Below are 19,679 nucleotides of genomic sequence, written 5' to 3'. Positions count from 1 at the left end.
AAATTGGGGCCTTCTCCTCCCTGGGCTCTTTTTCTAGCAGGAGTTCCTCTGCATATTAGGCCATGCCTCCCGGATGTAGCCATTCCTCCTGGAGCTTACAGTAGGCTCTGTACTAAGAGCCTTCTAAGCTCTTGGAGGATTGGGTACATCAAGGGGGTGTGGCCTAATATGCAGAGGAGCTCCTGCTAGAAAAAGAGCCCTGGTGGCAACAGTTATTTATTTAAAGTTTTTAAAAGATAGATGTACCATTACTGGATCTTCTGTCATCACAACAGAATATCTTTCCTGCAAATAAAGGCTACAGAATCTGGGACTTTTCAGTTTTAATAAAAGACAACTAAAGGGAAATGACATAAGGTTATAAAATTATGCACAAAGAGGAAAAAGCAGATAGAACTTTCTCTCTCCTAAATAGGTTTGCCAGGTCCCAGCATGGGATCCTTGAGTTTTGCAGGCTCCTCCCCACCGCCAGCCAGCTGGCCAGCAGGAGGAAGCCCCGCTCCAACAGCCACAATATGCCTTTCCACCTTGGAAGGCTTACATGAAGCTTGGAAACCTGGAAGGTCTGTGTGATTTTAAATTTCACTATTAGCAAGGCTGGATAGGGGTGGGGTGAGCCGACAGAACCACATAGCTGTTCCCAGAGTCTGTGAAGCTGTGAAGAAGGAAGGGAAGCCAGTCCAGTCCCTCCGTTTGTTTTACATTTGGATAGTAAAGGGTAAACGAGAAACCATTGTTTTCCTGTGTTAGTCTGCAGAAGTCAGGGAAATGCAGCAGATGGTTACATTCAGCAGTTCATGAGTAAATTGGCCCAGTGACATCGCAAAAATATGTGCTTGCAATCTGTGTTTATTTTTGCTGGTGTGTGTGTGTTCACTTTCATTTAGTGGATGTGTAGCCAGCTGCTGGGGAACAAGGAAATGAAGACTGTATTCAGGGGAACTGCACTGGTGTGTTTTTATTTATTTTAGGGAATGGGAAAGTCTTCTGGCTCCACTTCCAAAGGCCCCAGGTATTTTCTGAGTTGGACCTGGCAATCCTACCCTTAATGCTAGAACTTTGGGGGGGTACCTAATGAAATTAATGGGCAAGAGATTCAGGATGGACTTTTTAATTAGTAGTTACATTGTGGAATCCACTTTCCGTGGATGTAGTGATGACACTAAAACAAATTACTATAGAAGGGGATTTAGGCAGTTTCATGGAGGATTTGTCCATAACTATAATGGATAAAGGGAACCTCCACATCTAGAGGCACTAAACTTGTGAATATTAGTAGTAGGGGGCAACATAACAGAGGTCTTTTTGCCCTGTTTGATTGCCCTCCAAGGCAGCTAGCTGGTTGCTGTGTAAAACAAGCTGCTGAACTAAGTAGACCATTGGTTCAGTTTAGCAGAGCACCTCTAGTGCATATTAGTTTAATCTGACACTAAGTCAAGCAACTTAAATATAGTATCAAGTATTTCTATTTGCAGAAGAGCCTTTAGCAGAAAAGGAAGTTCCCTTGAGCTAGAGGAAGGCATGGAGTAATAGGATACAACAGGGAGGGACGGTGGCTCAGTGGTAGAGCATCTGCTTGGTAAGCAGAAGGTCCCAGGTTCAATCCCTGGCATCTCCAAAAAAGAGTCCAGGCAAATAGGTGTGAAAAACCTCAGCTTGAGACCCTGGAGAGCCGCTGCTAGTCTGAGAATGCTGACTATGATGGACCAAGGGTCTGATTCGGTAAAAGGCAGCTTCATATGTTCATATGTTCAACATAGTGAAAATTGTTTGTGATTCATTTGTTTGGTGGTAGAACCACTGTTGGTGAATGTAAAACTGGCTGGATATGAGAAACTAGGTGCTGAGGTAATGAACAAGTAAAGATAATAGGTTGTGTTTTTGTTGCTATGCAGCACTTAAATCAGGTTGGGTGAACAACGCATTTCAAGGACTAGAACGGTGACTGATGTGTGTACTATAGGGTTGCCAGTTCTTCATAGAGTTTTTGCACATAAGAGTTTTTACCAAATTTGCTAGAGCATCCCCCGTGCAACGTGCCTGGTGTGATGATGTCACTTCTGAGTGATATCATCACACAAGGCACATTGAACATGATGGAGCTCTTTGGGGGGAGGGATTCCCCTGCTGGCCAGCACTGTGCTGGTAGGTTGGGGGCCCCAAAACCAGGGGAATCCCCACCTTCAACGGAAGGCTAAGAATCCTAGTGTACTAGTCATATTTTTTCATTTTTTAAACATGCTTTTATTCTGTTATAAACCACCCTCAATTACTACAAAAATAATTATAATGACAATTCTTAATAACTATATTATGAAGCATAACAATTTACAACATTGTGGAACATTTAAAAAGTCGACTTAATACATTTTACTAATTGAGACTCCTCACCTCTGCTTTTACTACTGCATATACCTTTGGACCCTTCTGTTTTTCTTGCCTCTGTCTGCGCTCAGGAGCTGAAGCTTCTAATCCCCCAATCTTCTTTGGAAATAGTACTGCTTGTGGGCTTGCAAAATTCCTTCTTAGGAGAATTTGGACATCATTTCAGTTGCCCAGGCTACCTTGTAAATTACTGTGGAACAGTTCAAATGGAGACATGTGGATGGCTGAATGTAGTAGAATGGGAAACACTATGTCCCGAACAGGGACATGTTGAAAGATAATTAAAAAACTAGGGAGGAACATTGCCATGAAGGACAGGAAGTCTGTGCTGGTTCTTGAATGGGGTTGGATGGCATTTTAGGAATTTGTCATCATCTGAAGGATGAAAAATTGAGTGCTTGGCTGTCAGAGTTCTGGATAGAAGTGAAAAAAACTTGACTATGGCCAGAAAAAAGGAGGCTGCAATAGTCAAGGCAGAAGATGGTTTCTTATCTGATCAACAAAGTAGATGACAGTGTTGTCAGAGAATATGATTAAGGAAAGAAAGAGAACGCCAGAAAAATGAGTGCTTGCTTAACAGTTTAGTCCTACACATAGCTACACTCCTCCAAGCGTATTGAATTCACTGGACTTAATAGGGTGTAAGGATTGCACTATCATGGGCATTTAGTGCTTAAAATGACAAGACAGCCAAGTAAATATCAGTTCAATATATGGAGCTGAGTGAAGAGTGGAATACAAAAAGTGAAGGCCTGGAATACAAAGAGATAGCTGTCTGTCATAGACCTCTATGTTGGTCTGTAAATTATGGCATTTTATTAGGTCATTGAGAAAAACTGAATATAGAGAATGTGGTGGGAATTACAGATATAACCATGGGGAAATTATGGATTATGGATTCAGGTAGTAACTATGGAAATGCTGAACAAACTTCTATAAAACTACCTTTAATTTTCTTTTTCTTGTCTCTACATAGGTTACAATTCCCAGACCATCTATGGCCTCCACACAGTCTGCTTCTGAGAGTTTTCATTATGGCCAGCAGTTAGAGAAGAGGGATCGAGATACCAGGCCTGTGGAGCATACTGTTGAACTTTCTTCTCCTAAGGAGAATTTAGCTGGCTTGGTTGTAGCAAATGATGTGTTAACTCTTAGTGGTACTAGAACAGATTTAGTACTCAAGTTAGACCATAACTTAAATCATAAGGATGGAAATAATGGAGAAGGTGTTGGAACTGAAGACCATAGTGAAAGGAATCTACATGAACAGTGTGTGAAGAAGCAAGGAGAGCGAGAACTTGCAAATGTCTTTGAACAAGCAAAAACCAGTAAACTTCTTGAAACTTGTGAAGATAGCATTGAAGTGCAAAGGACAGGATCTGTTGTTCCAGGAAACACTGAATCTGTGTTGGATGAATTGCAGGCTGCTACAGAATCTGAAGAACGAAGGCCAGTAACTTCCTGTGTATTGCCAAATCACGACGCAAAACAGGAGGTATTGAAGCAGTCAGTAGGTGAAACATCAGATGTTTCTTTATCAAGAAGCACTGATCCATTTCTTCACAGACAGGAAAGCCAAGTAATTCCAGTGCAAGAAAATGGTTTCCATGATGATGGTGATATCAGTCATGCTGAAGAACTGCAATGCCAAAAAGGAAATCTCACCAGTTTTTTACATAAAGAGAACAAAGGAGAGCAAAATGTTCTAACAAATGGAGAATTGTTCCACAGCATTGCAGAAAATGAGAGTTCTCATCAGTCCAAGAAGGAATTAGTTAGAACACCATTTGTAGCTAGACAAAGTCGCATTCCAGTTTTAGCACAAGAGATAGACTCCTCATCAGAGTCCTCTTCACCTGTTTCAGCAAAGGAGAAACTACTCCTAAAAAAGGCTCATCAGACAGACTTTGTTCGACTACTTGTAGAAAAGAGACAGCTGAAATCATTCCTTGGTGACCTCTCAAGTGCCTCTGACAAGTCACTGAAGGAAAAAGTAGCTACTGGTCCTTTACCATTTTCTGAAGATGTTTTGTCCTCTTTTTCCAAGTTGACATTGGACACCCATTTGTGTAGTCAAGTGGAAGAAAGTTTTTTGTCATCAAGCAATCCTCAGTCCAGAAAGAGCAAAATTCCAAGACCTGTATCTTGGACTACCACAGATCATGTTAACAATTCAAGCTCAGCTCAGTTTTTTCCTCGGCCACCACCAGGAAGACCCCCAACAAGGCCTGGAGTAGAAGCTAGGTAATAATTTTGAGAGAATAGAAAACCCATTCTAGAATAAAGTTGAGACATCCTGGAAGGAGTTATGATACAATGCATTTTTTTCAATATGTGTAATTTTTGTGCATGTGTACACACACACACTTGCTCTTGCACATTCTCCTCCATTTAAATTTCAAAAATGCCTTGACTGAAAAACAACACGACCAACTTCTCATGGTATTCTAACTTTAAACAGTAGAGCTATTTACTATTCACACACTCATCAGGGGAGTAAGTCCTGCTAAAGTTGATAGGACTGACTTAAGTGTAAATACACTTAGGATTGCACTGAACATCTCTAAAATATTTGGTTCAAGATTTATAGTATCAAGCAACCTTATAATACCAACCTCAGTAGAATTTAGGATGACACTGATAGATTCACATCTAGTTATCTGAATGGCATCCAGAAGGTAAAAATTAAAAATGCCAAAATTATTCACCCATGTGAACAAACAGTAAACTGTTGTTTACTTGATCTCTCAATGCCTCTTCCATGTCCTATAGTTGGCATGATTTGCAGTGGCAGCCCAGAGTGTAAGTACATTTTTTCTGGTGAAATTAGTGCCAGGTTTGGTGTAATCAGGTATAGTTTCAATCCAGGCTATACTGCACTACGTGTCTTTTGATACTGATAGTGGAGGAAAAAACCCATTCTGTTTGCATTTTTTGTTTATATAGCTTGCAAAAAACCCGCAATAGAATAAGTAGTTTATGTATATGAACTGAGCCTTTGCATACCTTAGAATCTTTCATATATTTACAGTTAGACAAGCCTGCTGTGCTGTAAATGTATCTGTACTAAATGACATAGGGGTGCAGGCAGGGTAAAGAAATAAAGGTATACAAACTATGAATGAGAATAGATAATAGTTTTTCAGAAATCTGAATACGGGATGATATAGCCTTGGCTGCCTGTGCCAAGATGTTTTTTAAAACTGTTCTTCTGTAGTCTCTGGTCATGTTTAAGTCTCAGAAAAATACTTTGAATGTATGCTGAACTTAGGCAATTGGTGGTGTCATTGTTGAAGAAACACTTCCAAAGATAGCCAGCCAATTACCATTAGTTGTCCTGTATAGTATACTTCTGGATCATCTCAAGTTTAACTCAACATTTATTAGAACTAGGAAGTTGCTTTTAGAATGACAAATTAAGCACTTATATATCAAGTTCTGTACCTTGCTGTAGATGGAGTAATTCCTGACTATAACTCATAATTTATTTGTACTGTAATGTTATGTTACTGGAAAGCAAGGTGTCGAGGTAACCCATTTCAATTTTTTTTAAGGTTGCGCAGATACAAAGTGCTAGGAAGCAGCAGCTCAGATTCAGACCTGATCTCTCGTCTGGCTCAAATCCTTCAGAATGGATCTCAAAAACCAAGGAGCTCTTCCCAGTGTAAGAGTCCGGGATCTCCACATAGCCCCAAAACACCACCCAAAAGCCCAGTCATTCCCAGACGCAGTCCTAGTGCCTCTCCTAGGAGCTCTTCTTTGCCCCGTACTGCCAGTTCCTCACCATCCCGGAGTGGGCGGCCTCATCATGACCAGAGGAGTTCTTCTCCACATCTTGGAAGGAGTAAATCGCCTCCTAGTCTTTCAGGCTCTTCATCTTCTAGGAGATCCTGCCAACAAGAGCACTGCTACAACAAATCTAGCAAGAATGGTCTGAAAGGTTCTAGTGGCTCCTGCCACCACTCCTCTAACATTAAATCACCCACAGGGAAGAACAAAGCCAGTAAGCTTAGCAGATAGGAACTGAGTTTTGTCAGGTGTCAAAGTCCCCTTTCTTAATCTGATGCATGTTGTGTCTGTGTACTGTGTATTTAAACAAAGAAAAAGTCTTCAAAATCAGTGTTCATCCTGACTTTCAAAGAAAGCAACTCTGTGATAAATTATTTATAAGGCCCACTTGGTATGTGAGTGGCCAGGCAACAAGCAGATCAGGGAGGTTTAAAGGGCAGGGATGGAGTATCCAGATTGTCCAGGATGTGTGAAACATTCACAATAAACATTGCCCCCAAGGCGAGTGGTTTTTTTAAATAAGGGTTTTTTGTTGCTTATTAAGAGTACACAGCCTAATTATTTAAGGCTTTTTTCTCAAGGAATGTTACAAAATCTGAAACAAGCTTCACCATGACGCCATTACATTTGAGATATTACTCAGCTGTGTGTAGAATTTTTAAAAGGCACATTGTTTTGAACAGCAATATTCTTAGATGTCTGTATCTTTTAATGTTGGGCTTCATTCCAAGTTGCTCGTTGTTTATGTTCTATTATGGTTTATGTTTGCCTCCTTTTAAAGCAAGCAATTAAAACAAAACAGCCCCATGTTTTTTATTACAAAACATTTGACATGGGTTGCAACTCTGCACAGTTAATGCATACAAAGTCATTGAAACCAGTGGACTTAAAACTTATTTAAGTGCACACAGGACTGCATCCATCAATGTTAAGATTTTCTGCAAAGGTTTTTGTGTATTTACATTTACTGTTAGCTACTGTTCAGGCCCTGAGCCTAAGGCAACTTGATTATTTGTCTATATGTTAATTGCTGGAGCCATACCATTTTCCTCTGGAGTTCTGTCATATAATAAATAATGGGGATAATGGTCAAAGCCTGAGTAGAAGAAGAAAAAGAGGAGAGCTTGGACCCTGAAGAATTGCTGCAGATGCAACATTTGTTAGAGAGTACAAAAGCTTCTCAGGGTATGAAGGAGAGCCATTGCTAAAGCTGACCAGAATTTACTCATCAGGGATGAGTCCATTTACCTTATTCATAATGCCCTTCTTCAATGTAGTAATGCTGAAGAAGAGTAGAAATGTTTACACACTTGGACTTTTTACTTGAGAACTGAAATCTTGAAGCTTTAACCTGCTTAAAAGATGACTACAGAGCATGTACATGATTAGAAAGACAGACCACCACCACCCCCCCCCCCCAAATCTGGGAGAGAATATTTGTCAGTAAAACTGATGGAGCTATTTTCTCATAGGTCAGTGTCTCTAAACCTATATTGTGGTGAAAGAATGCATGTGCCTGTCCCTTCATGTGCACATATGGCCACTGAGCATGTGACCAAGCTGTCATACATGCTTATTTGCAGGCTGGTAGCCAATGTTTCTGTGGCATTCCTACAATATAGGTTTTGTATTTTCCTACTCACAACTGTGGTCGCATTTAGGGACATTATAATGTAGACTCTTGTTTTAGGGTTGTCTTCCACTGCCCAATATATCGGAATAAAGTTAATGGCTGGCACGTTTCCCAAAATATACTTAAGCTTCCTTGTATAATTCTTATAGGAACAACTTCCTCTGCTACATCCATGGATGGACAGTGGATTGAAAGAATTTAAAAGAAATATTTTACAATGGATACAGCCACCTCCCTGAATGGATACTTGTTTTAGGGGATATTGGCCTGTATCTAGCCACACATTCCAAAGACTTAGGGTCACTTATGTTTTCTGAAGGAGTTTAGTGATTTCTGCTAATTTTTATCTTCCCACTGCACCCTTTCTCTTAGTCCTCTGTGTTGTTCGTGTTGCTTTGCTGACCTCCTAGGAATGGGTTGGGGAGAAGAAAAATGGGCTGTGAAGGTGCAGAAATTGCAGCCCCCAGTAAGAAAACATAAGTGTTTTTAAGTCTTTATAACTGTGGTTGGACACAGGACCCCTGGCTATTGGGGGGAGAGGGAATTTTGATAATTGCTGATCTGCTTGTTATAGTTCTGTGCCTGTAGGCAGTATGCTTTTTTAAAAAATTAACTTTGTTTTATTTCATTTGCTGCCAAAATAGTATCTTTGGATAGGAAAGGGAATACTTTTATCTCCAAACTAATACATTTCAAATGCTGCATTGAAGGTGCACTGAACTTCACCTGTTCCGTCAGAATGTGTTGAAAATTTTTTACTCCTAAAGATGTATATTGTTTCCTATAAGTAATGTAGCACAGTGTGGAACCTTAGCTGCTTTTGGGTTTCAAACACTACAGAGGAATGCAATAGGGTGAGCTTACCTGCTGTTTCTCAAACTGTATGATTTAAAAGATCTATTCTGTTGTATTATATTGTATAATAGGTGCTATACTAATAATTGCATGTTCTCATGGTAAATTATATATTATAAATATTTATACATATATATACATAAGCTTCTATATACTTACTGTTTCTGATTTTCCATTTGTAATGTTATGGACCACAAATAATGCAGTACTTTTTCATTTGCGTGCCTGAACATAGCCTTGCAGCTACCATTTCCTGGCATGCACAAAGCTGAATACTCTTCATGTCTGAGTTCAGGATGGAAGGGTGGTAATGGCTCTGTAAGTGTTTTGTAACAGCATTGTCATTGTATTTGTAATTTCTGGAATGAAATGCAAGGCATCTGACAAACTCGTGTCTTTGTTTGCCAGATAGGACGTATGACCATGATTTTATCTTTTCATCTTGCCTCACATGTTTCCATCCCATAATGAGAAACTTTCAGGTTCAATTGTTCCTTATGTCACTGAACAGTGACAAATACCTAATGGATTAATATGATACAAAGTGGTGTGACTAAACAGCTGCTAGTAAGAGTAGAAGGCATTTCATTCAAGGGAGAAGGAGTGTAATCTCATCATTCACCATCCAGCTTCAGTCCATTGACCATGTCCCATGCCATTCCTTCCTTGTATGAATTAAAATATCGATGTCCTGCATTTACCCCTTCGTAAGGGGCTGAGAGTCTCCTGATCCTCTTGAGTAGTTTTTGGGAGGGTGTTAAGGACTACAAAAGGAAAGGGGAGGTGCTTCAAAGAAATTTACATTTTTTCTTTTAGCCATGCCACTGTTGATTATCCCTTCTTCTCTGATTTCTGAAGATCACTTACTGGGGCCCCTTGGAACCTGTCCTGTACAAATGTGGACAGTGCATTTTTTAAAACAATGATAAGAAAATCTGTTGCATTTCTCAGCTCAGCCGTTCTGTTGATGCATGTTCTTTATGTACTGCCAGACATAAACGAATACATGTATCTAAACTAGTTATTCCAACGTCATCTAAACTGAATAAGATCAACTTGAAATACTCTACCTTCCATGCCCCTTTAGAAAATGGTACATGACTACCTCCAGAGAATATTTCATTGTGAGCTCAAGAAGATGTACCGTATATACTCGAGTATAAGTCGACCCAAATATAAGCCGAGGCTTCTAATTTTACCCCAAAAATCTGGGAAAACTTATTGACTCGAGTATAAGCCGAGGGTGGGAAACGCAGCAGTTACTATTCCTGTGGCAGGTAAGGCCACAATGCTGCTTGCAATGAAAGATGAGGAGAATGGCGGTGCAGAACACAAATCAACAATACCAAGGCAGAAGTCATTTCTGGTCAGACTGAAAACACCAGTCCCAGCACGACCCCTCCCCCTTCACTGAGGAGAGGAGAGCAGGGGGCAGCTTTAGCTGTCCTTGGAATTCCGGGGATGCGGGCGGAATAGTGACTCGAGTATAAGCCGAGGAGGGGTTTTTTCTGCCCAAAATTTGGGCAGAAAAACTAGGCTTATACTCGAGTATATAGGGTACTTCAATCAAATGTTGTATAGTGGACAAATATTTCCCTGGGAAGTATGTTCATATGAAATGTTTACTTCTGATGAGAATGGAGGTAAACCTACTCCAAATTTAAGAAGCTGTATGAATATTCCATCCTTATTTGATGTTTCCCTGGGGCATTTTATGGCATTGATTTACCTAGGTCTTGCAGTCCTTTTTAGAAAATTGATCAACCCTTTCTAACTTATGACCAATTTAAACTGTTTGCAATACTTACAGTCTTTATATTTTTACACTGAATCCAAGGGAGTGAGGTTATAGAAGAGTCCTGGAGGAACTCCCTGATATGAACAAATCAAGAGTATCAGTATTTAAGAACGTGCATGTAGGGAGATGAATAGCCCCAAAGATTTATTTTCCTGCTTTCCTGTCAGGGACCAATGAGTATCTATCCTATGCAGTGACTTTAAAAGAATGTTGTGGAAAATACTGTTGTACATACTGTATGTGTACTCTAAATTTATGTCTCAACAATATTATTTTGTAACATGCATTTCTTTCCATACTATAAAGTGCAAAAAAAAAAGGAAAGGAAAAAAAAATCAGACCAGACTAGAAGGTAATTATGGAAGGCACAGGATGAGGCCTATGTATTTCAATTGAGTGGTTTTGAAAATTGTTTTTTGAGTGTGTCACTTTGCCAAACACTGCTCAAATAGTGGTTAAAAAGCCACTGGTTTACTAATGAAGCTTTAAAGTAGCATAGTGGACTACTATCAACTCTCTGTCTTAAGCTGTGCGGGTTTGTTTCTCCATTTCTTTCATTGGTTTCTACATAACTTTGCCATTGCAGGAAGTGAACCCAAAAGGTATTGTGAATTAAATGATTACAACAATTTTAGCTACATAGAAACAAAGCCCTGGTCAACAAATTGAAACCATAACTTCATGGAATTATTTATCTATTTTGTCTAGAAAATAAATCTAAAATTTAAATATGAAAAGTAAGATAAAACCATAATGAATAGACATGAACGTGGGTTATATTTGAAAAACTGAAACTTGCTTTCCTCCTGTACTGAGCCAGGGTGAGTAACAGTTGCATAATTCTTTCTGAAGAGTCTTCGGGTGCTTCCTTGTACAAATAGGCATTTTGCCAGTCATCCCTATTCCTATAGGCTCCTGTACACCAATCATTCTTAAATATAGGCTTATATTTGTTTCTGAGAGAACTCTGTTGAACAAATAATTATGAGGGTTACAGATGTATAGGTTCTCTAAGTGGTTACAGCTGAGATGTAGAACATGATTTTATTGGGGTCTCACTTTATCTTGGGAGTTTGTATGGTTCTTGCCAAACTTCTTTATAGGGTTTTTGTACAGTTTTAAATAATGTATCATTTGGGGGGGTGCTATATGTGTAGTCCACAAATTTAACAGCGTTGATGACTAGCATTGCAGAATCATAGATTCTTGCAAGCAATCTCAGCTCTTATCTTCTTGAATATCATAATATTTTGGAATGGCTCGCAGAATGCTAATTCACAACACTGGCCTCTGCATCATGTAAAGGCGCTAAGGCCACCAGCCAGCAGTCTAACTCCATCATATGGGAAAAGAGTGCGGCTAGAAATTATAGTATCTGTAGCAGCTTTTGCATGGGTGACAATAAGCTTTGTATTCTGATGATGCTCATGCACTGTCTATGGAAAGAGAAACCAAGAGGCTTTTAGATCTGTATCTGAGAACTGTCACAGGAAAACAGGAACCTCTATATATGCCATTTTAATGCAAAACATATTTTATTTTAACTGGAGCAGTATGGCACAGGTTTATGTGGGAAACATCTTGCATGCTGCCTCTTGGTTTGATATAATTCATTTACCACACCTAGCTGAATTATCTCTGTTTCCACAAAGTCCAATGAAAAAGAACTGTCTATTCCAAACTGTTTTAATTTTAGCTATGATACTTTATTCTTACAATTTGAAAGTATATAATTATTAGGCAGATAATCACACCAAATTTTAATAATTCCTTTCCCCATTGATCTGTTTTGTTTGAAACCAAGAACGAAGTGGTGCTTCTGTAACGCTGCATGGCAATTAACTCTGCTCTGAAACAAATATAAGCAATGCATTTTATGGTTCAGTGGTAGTCCTCCAAATCTGGATAGGTGATACTTCACTATACATTGGGCATCAGAATATATGCCAGTAATTTGTTCAGCTTTCTGAATTGTGATATAACTGTGCCTGTGCCTACTGTTTTAAATCTTCCTTTAATTTAACAGAAATATAGTTTTCACATTTTCTTTTTTTGCTGAACGTGAATTTTCTGGGGGGAAAATCTGGTACAAACAATGTCATAAGTCAGTTGAATTAATGGCATAGATGAAGGATAAAATGATATTGCTGCTTTTATATGCTCAGTATTGCAAAATAAGAGTCCACAGCCTCCCATTGATACCACTGAGAAATAAAGGTGGAAAGCATTTTGCAGAGCCCACAGGTTACATGCTACTATTCCAAAACCAATATGCTGCTATTCCATTCTCTGTAGATATTTTAATTTTGTATCTGTGTTAAGGGAAGCCCAATCTTCCAGGACAATTGGCACAGAACTCCCCCTAACATCCTTGCACAGAGGATAATTAATTCTCCTGGATTCTTTGGCTGTCTTTTTTGGGGGTGGGGGGAGGAGTCCTAAGAACAGGTATTTTATTTGTAAGTTTTCATGACTTTCCCTAAGTTTCTCTCATTTAACCTGGAAAATGGTAAGAGGATCCAACACAATACCTGCCCCTTCACAGCCTCTGCATCAGCATAAAAAAAGATGTGTTTGAAGTTGAAAACCTGCATAGTGAGGATGTGTTTGAAGGAATACCTGCATACATCTATAGTTTCAGAGAGAGCTGCGGATACCTGATACATTGGCCTACTGTGATTTGGAAGATCGGGATAAAGAAACTGTATTGATTTTGATTGATCTCTTAATTGTTTAAAGACTGCCCACGGTGTACTTATGGTATGGTGCCTAATTCCTTCTGTTGTTTCAAAATAAAAGATGAGGAAATGACAAAGAAGGGAAACACTATGATTTTAGTTCTTGCTTGTGCTGCCTGCTCTTATTTAAAAGTTAGTGGGTTGAGTGGTTTGGGCCTTAAACTGAGTATTTGGTGTTTATATACGCACGCATGCATACTCTACTGATTCATTGGAAAGTGAATAGAGGGAGACATATATAAACAGAACTTCTGTTACAGAAGTATGGGCATTACACACAACTTTCTCCAAATTTCTGGTCTTCTCTGTCAAAGGAATCCTCACAATTTAATAAAAATGGTGTTTAGTAAATAAACTGAGTAAAGACCAAACTCCATGGGAAATTGGTGATATCTATTAACATATTTGCTCAGATGGGATTGAAGCAATGGCACTGAGGGGAGTGGGGAGGTGGCAGTTAACCATTCCTATCTGGTCCCAGTCTAAAGTGCCCCCCCCCCAACTGGCCACTGTTGGCTTTGCTGAGGAAAATTTACAATTATCAGTGTAATTTATATAGGGAAAAGTAGCATCAGAAGAGGGCTAACCCCTCTTGCTCTGATACCCTCAGCTTCTAAATTAAATATAAAAACAATGAGATCCAATCGAAGATCTCTTACATTGAATGTAATTTGGCATGGGAGAAGAACAATTCTATGTGGGTTTCACACAAACGTATTGCGTATACAGTATCCATAATTCTAATCACAGCAGGCTGTTTGTGTATAGTTTATTGTGTATTGGCCTTTTTAAAATTTAGTGAATGCTGTTTTTCACTTTCTACGATTTTGGTCTCTGTTCTTTCCAGTGTCTAGTAAAATAAAAAATGACCAACCCCTAGTGCTAGAAAATTCTTCAGTATAGCTTCTGCTGCTTTAGGCTGACTTTTTATGAAACTCTTCTTAGCTTACATATAGATAAAGGAAGATACTTTCCCCCTTCTGCAATAATTGGACTTAAGCAATTATTTTTTAAAAAATACTGTGATAGCATTGCAAAGATAATGTTGCAAAGTAAGTTCTGAGCTGTAGTATGCTCTGTTATATTTAAAACTTCTATATAATTCCATAGACTCAGGAGTTTAGGTTGTAGTCCAGTCTTGGTACTAGAGACAGCAGTAGAACATTAGAGCGTGCTTTAATTGGAATGCCCCTTCAGCAAAAGAGATTCTGGCACTTCAGTATATGTTGATTTAGAAATTTAAAATTTTGGATCTTCAACATAGTAGTATTTGGGTTTAATTCAGAGCTAGTTTTCTGCTGCTTATGTTATACTGTAGGCAAAACTCTCATTGGCACTTGTCAAATTATTGCATATGGATGGAGTAAGAGAGTTCTGAGAAACGAGAGTCATATTTTGTAGGATTTCTCTCTTAAAAATGAATGAGTTCTGTGATGCCAGTTTTAACCATCTATTATAATTTCTGCAGCTTTGGGGAAGTAATTTTTGTTGCTGAAAACAAAGATCATTGTTGTCCAGTGCAGCGCCAATAGAATTGGTTGGACACATGCATATAATCTCAGAAACTGTTAAGCGGTCAGGGTGCCCCAGGATCCTTTACATCCAAGACTGAAAGTGATAGATGACATCTTCTCAAATCTGTGAATGAGGAGTTTGTCCTGCTTTGCTTATATGGGGCAGATATTAATGGTTATTGATAGCAGATGAAAGGCTGTGTTTTTAAAAAGACATTGGATTGTATCCTACCACTTCTATTCAGTTAAGAGGCACACCCTGCCAGTGCAAAGTGTGTCTTATCAAGCAGAATGCATGTTGTGCTAAAAGAACACATCATCCTTAGCTAAGCAATAGGATGCAGCTTACTGGGCATAGATCCTCAAATCCTGCAGAGGTCACTGCATACAGGTAGTCCTCCAACATCTACTGCATGCTGCTCTTCATTAACATAAAAACAAATTTCTAAGTGTCTCCTCCAAACATCTGCTTTCTTATTGAACCACTAATACCTGATCATGTTGTATATTTGAATGCCCCCATACTACTTAACCAGTTTCCCCAAATAAAGGGATAAAATGTTTTGAAACGAGTGACCTCTGAAGCTGTGAGCTAGTTATATGAAATCATTAAATAATATTTAAAATAATTAAATATTTACTAAGATAATATTCAGCTTAAGGATATTTATGATGGTGAATTTAGGTAGAAACTTGATTTGGAAAGCTTAGTATCAAGTATTCCAATAACATTTCCAGAATTCAAATTAGATTTTAAAATTAATTTATAATTTTGCTCAGGCATTGAAGAACATGAGATATTGCCCAAACAAGCAAGTGTTTTTGTAACAGTAACTTGTACATAAAGGTGTAGTTATTTATTTTCCCCATTTGTATCATATCAAGGCTTTGTAAATGTTTAAGTTGTTTTCAAATTATTTTGTATTTTATTTTTATAAACTGGTTCTAAATAAAAATCATTTAGCATGCAAACAATACTTTGGACTGTGTTTGTCATATTATTCTTTAAAAACTCTGCCAAAAATACTTTTCCTGGGAGTGTCTTGCTTTATTATAATTTAGTGTAGATGCTGATAACCAACACAGATGCTGTGTTTCCTTGAAAATGGAAGTCTGGTGCTAAGAACAGTGGTGCTGATCTGCAAATGATCAGCTTTGAAATGTTGAGGATAAGTACTGCAATTTTATATATATTGCAGGACCAAAGTAAGGGTAGACATTTTTGCCTGCTTTATTTCCTGCTGTTGCAGTCAACCAATATTGCATTTAGGAAAATAGGGGTGGGTGGGTTATCCATTTGTTAAGCAACAAACATGCTTGTTTTTGTTACAGAAATAGCTTGTCAATTAAAAGTGCACAAAACCTGTGAGCTACATAATTTTATCACATAGTGTGAAGATACCACAGTGGAGTATGAACCTGAACTTTTGTACAGTGGCAAATCACAACTCTGCTTCCTTCTGCATCACAGCTTGCTTAGCCAGACTTGCTCAGTCACACAGGAGCTAGGGAGCAAAGCCTGTATTTTCCCCATTGGCTGAGGCTCCTCTGTTGGGGAAGAAGGAGGGGACAAAGAGCTTGCTTTGCCAGGTTCTTCTGTAATTATTGGTCTTTTGTTCAGTCAATCAGCTGTTTCAAGTGTTAAAACAATTTGACCATAAGCTGTTGACTACCCAGTTTTACACACAATATGAGGGTAAAAAGATTCCCCACTAAAACACATATTTGATGTCTCTGGTTTTTACAACTCTGCTGCGATATGAAGTGTATTCCCCATTTTTTGGGAACAAAATATTGTTCAAACAGCCTCTAAGATAGCATTGGTTTCCCATATTTTCCCCGTCTTTTCAACTAGTGGGTGGTGCATAGAGGAGGTGATTGGCTAGACCAGGAGTGTTGAACCCATTTGTTACAAGGGCCGGATCTGACATTAATTGGACTTTGTGGGGCCAGGCCATGTGTATCATAAAATGTAATCCCAGGTTGTGCAGGTATAAACCTTATAAAGGATACAAATACAATTAAAGATTTTTTTTTACTTAAGGCATGCTTAAAACATTAGCACGCTTGCAATATTTAACCATCTCTGATAACTGACTTTGCTTTGAGGAGCCTCGGCCAATAGAAGGAAGAGATGCTTGCTTGTCTCAGTAGCTCTGCTGTGTAATAGAGCCTGGCAAAGCAAGCTCTCTGTCCCCTCCTTCTTTCCCAACAGAGGAGCCTCAGCCAATGGGGAAAATACAGGCTTTGCTCCCTAGCTCCTGTGTGACTGAGCAAGCCTGGCTAAGCAAGCTGTGATGCAGAAGGAAGCAAGAGAGAGGGAGAAGGAAGCAGATGACAGCCAGTTGCTTGGGGACCTGATAGGACCTTTTCGGGGGCCTGATCCAGCCCTCAGGCCACATGTTTGACACTCCAGGCTAGACTTTATAACCATAATGCCAAACAAAAAGGGGGAGGTCCAGAAATGACTAGACTTGCTACCTACATTAGGGACACAATTATTCAGTAAACAGAATGACCCGGAAGAATTTAATAAAGGAAATAAAATCAAATTTACCCTATATTGAACATGAAGGTGAAAGTTTCAAGCCTGAACCTAGAGTACTTGGAATTGTAGCAAAGCTGCTGACTGGTATTTTTCCTATAGTCTGTTATTTCCTCTGTTCTTTGGGTCTCAACAAAGGTAGACTGTAAATAATAATCCCATATGTACTGTACTGGATTTCATATTTTAGCCTCCAGGAATATCTCCCGAATTCACTATTTCAATAAGTGATTTTGGTCCTAGTGTTACATTTTCTGCAAATCTCGAAGCTTGAAATTCAGTCTAGTGCTTCACTGCCTTTCTAGTTATCATACACTCTATGAAAAAGTTGCTGTTTATCATAGAGTATATTAACTGTGCTGAATTGTCCATTGAGGGTCACTTTGTGGTCTACATAGCAAACTGTTATTCTGTTGCCATGGAAAGCCCAAACTCACAAGTATGAAACAGAATATATTATCTTCTCAGAACATTGCAGATTATCCTATCACTTCTACAAATTAATTCTATCCTGCAAAATACAACAGTGAAGATCTTTCTCCTTGCAACAAATCTGTATGTAATAAAGGCCCTGACCTGGATAGCCAGGGTAGGTCAGTCTCCTTTGATCTTGAAAGTTAAGCAAGGACAGCCCCTGTTGGTGAGAGATCTCCAAGGAATACAATACCAGGGTCCTGATATGGAGGCAGACAATGGCAAATGACCTCTAAAAATCTTGCCTTGAAAACCCCAGGGTTGTCATAAATTAGTTGTAACTTGACACTTTCCATCACCATGTAATGACATTATTCCTTGAAGAGCAAAATGGATCATGCTGTACTCAAATATATTCTATTTATAAAATATGTACTATATGCTTTCCCACAATATTTAACTGATCCTATAGTTTATATTTTACATGGAGTTGGATGAGAGAAGAGACAGTAGGTTAAAAGAGCTACATAAAGCAGAAGAGAAAATTCAACCAACATGGCAGTAATTTTTGCATTAACAGCTAATTTTATAAGGCTAATAATTTTAAGGCAAATCATTTCTTGTCTGTGGATCAGTAAAAACTGGCTTCTCTGTTAATCTATAAGCATTTTATACCCTTACAAATATTAGTCCTGTTAATCTTTGGCAGTATTAAAATTTAAACCCCTGCTTTGCTACAATGCTATATTGAAGTGGGATACCTCAGCTGCTGAATGTTTGATGTTGAAAGATGTTAAATGTTGGAACTCTCTCCAGGCAATGCATACTACATTTGGATTTGGAAACAGCCCTTCCTCTCATTGCCTTTATAGCTACCTCTTCTGAAAGCATTTCTCCCTGTTCCTGAACCCAGGACACAATGATAGCATGCCTTCTTAGCTAGTCAGATGAGTCCCACTTCCAAAAAAGAATGCTGTCTTCTTTGCAGTTTTTTCCTCTACTGAAATGGAATATTGTGGATACATACTTTAAAAGCACAAGACACAGAATCACAGAGTTGGAAGGGATCTCCATCTAGTCCAATCCCCTGCACAATGTAAGGAATTCACAAATACCCCCCCCACCCCACGACACCTGTTCCACACCCAGAAATGGCAAAAAAAAAAACCCCTCTCCAGGATTCGTGGCAAAATTGGCCTGGAGAAAAATTGCTGCTTGACCCCAAAGCTGCAAACAACATTTCCTGGGTGTATAAGAAAGGACCACGAGAACTAAGCCCTGATGTAACCCTTCCTGCCTCCTTCTCATGATCTGCCCAAGTTCACAGAATCAGCATTGTTGCAAATGGCCATCTAGCCTCTGTTTGAAAACTTCACAAGAAAGAGAGCACACAACCTCCTGAAGAAGTCTGTTCCACTGAGGAACCCCTTTGTCAGGGAGTTCTTCCTAATGCAGGGGTGACCAAACTACAGCTTGGGAGCCACATGTGGCTCTTTCACACATATTGTGTGGCTTGGAGAAGGCATTTCTCTCATTAAATAACTTCTTCAAGCCGGAGTGGCTAGGATAATGCATTTACAGTTGCTTTCTTTCCACCTCTCCATCTATTCGCCTGCCTTCCTCCTGGCTCTCAAACATCCGATGTTCATGTCTTGCAGCTCTCAAACATCTCTGTGACTCTTAAGTACGTTTGGCCAACCCTGGCCTAAAGTTTAATTGAAAACTCTTTAATTAAATTTCAACTTGTCGGTTCTGGTCTAACCATCTGGTCCAAAAGATATAACATACTTCAAAATAAACATTCTCTTTACAGCTGGCAACATACAAAAAACTTGTGAGAAGTATAAGATTTCATTGGCATTTTAGTAAAAATTGTTCTTTAAATGTCTTGATTCTTCCATTTGATGAAATGCATAGAACAGAAACTTTCCCACCAACATATTCAACAGACTGATGCTGTCCTGAATTCCCATATGGCAAATAATGTGTAAGATGCAGAAATAGTATA

General features: G+C 38.9%; 1 protein-coding gene across 2 annotated transcripts in view; it reads left to right on the top strand.

Moving 5' to 3' along the window:
- Positions 1-9,043, top strand: part of TTBK2 (tau tubulin kinase 2) — a 156,198-nt gene extending 147,155 nt beyond the window's left edge. For both annotated transcript variants that reach the window (XM_060261419.1, XM_060261418.1), the window contains 2 exons: positions 3,362-4,629; positions 5,940-9,043. In XM_060261419.1, the coding sequence (XP_060117402.1) occupies positions 3,362-4,629; positions 5,940-6,405 (1,734 nt within the window). In that variant the 3' untranslated portion in view covers positions 6,406-9,043. The remainder of the gene's footprint in view (positions 1-3,361; positions 4,630-5,939) is intronic.
- The last annotated feature ends 10,636 nt before the right edge of the window (positions 9,044-19,679 follow it).

This window comes from Heteronotia binoei, chromosome 21 (genome assembly GCF_032191835.1).
Source record: "Heteronotia binoei isolate CCM8104 ecotype False Entrance Well chromosome 21, APGP_CSIRO_Hbin_v1, whole genome shotgun sequence".
NCBI classification, from domain to species: domain Eukaryota; kingdom Metazoa; phylum Chordata; class Lepidosauria; order Squamata; family Gekkonidae; genus Heteronotia; species Heteronotia binoei.
Note: the sequence above shows the minus strand (reverse complement) of the source record. Positions and strands in the feature narration are given on the sequence as shown.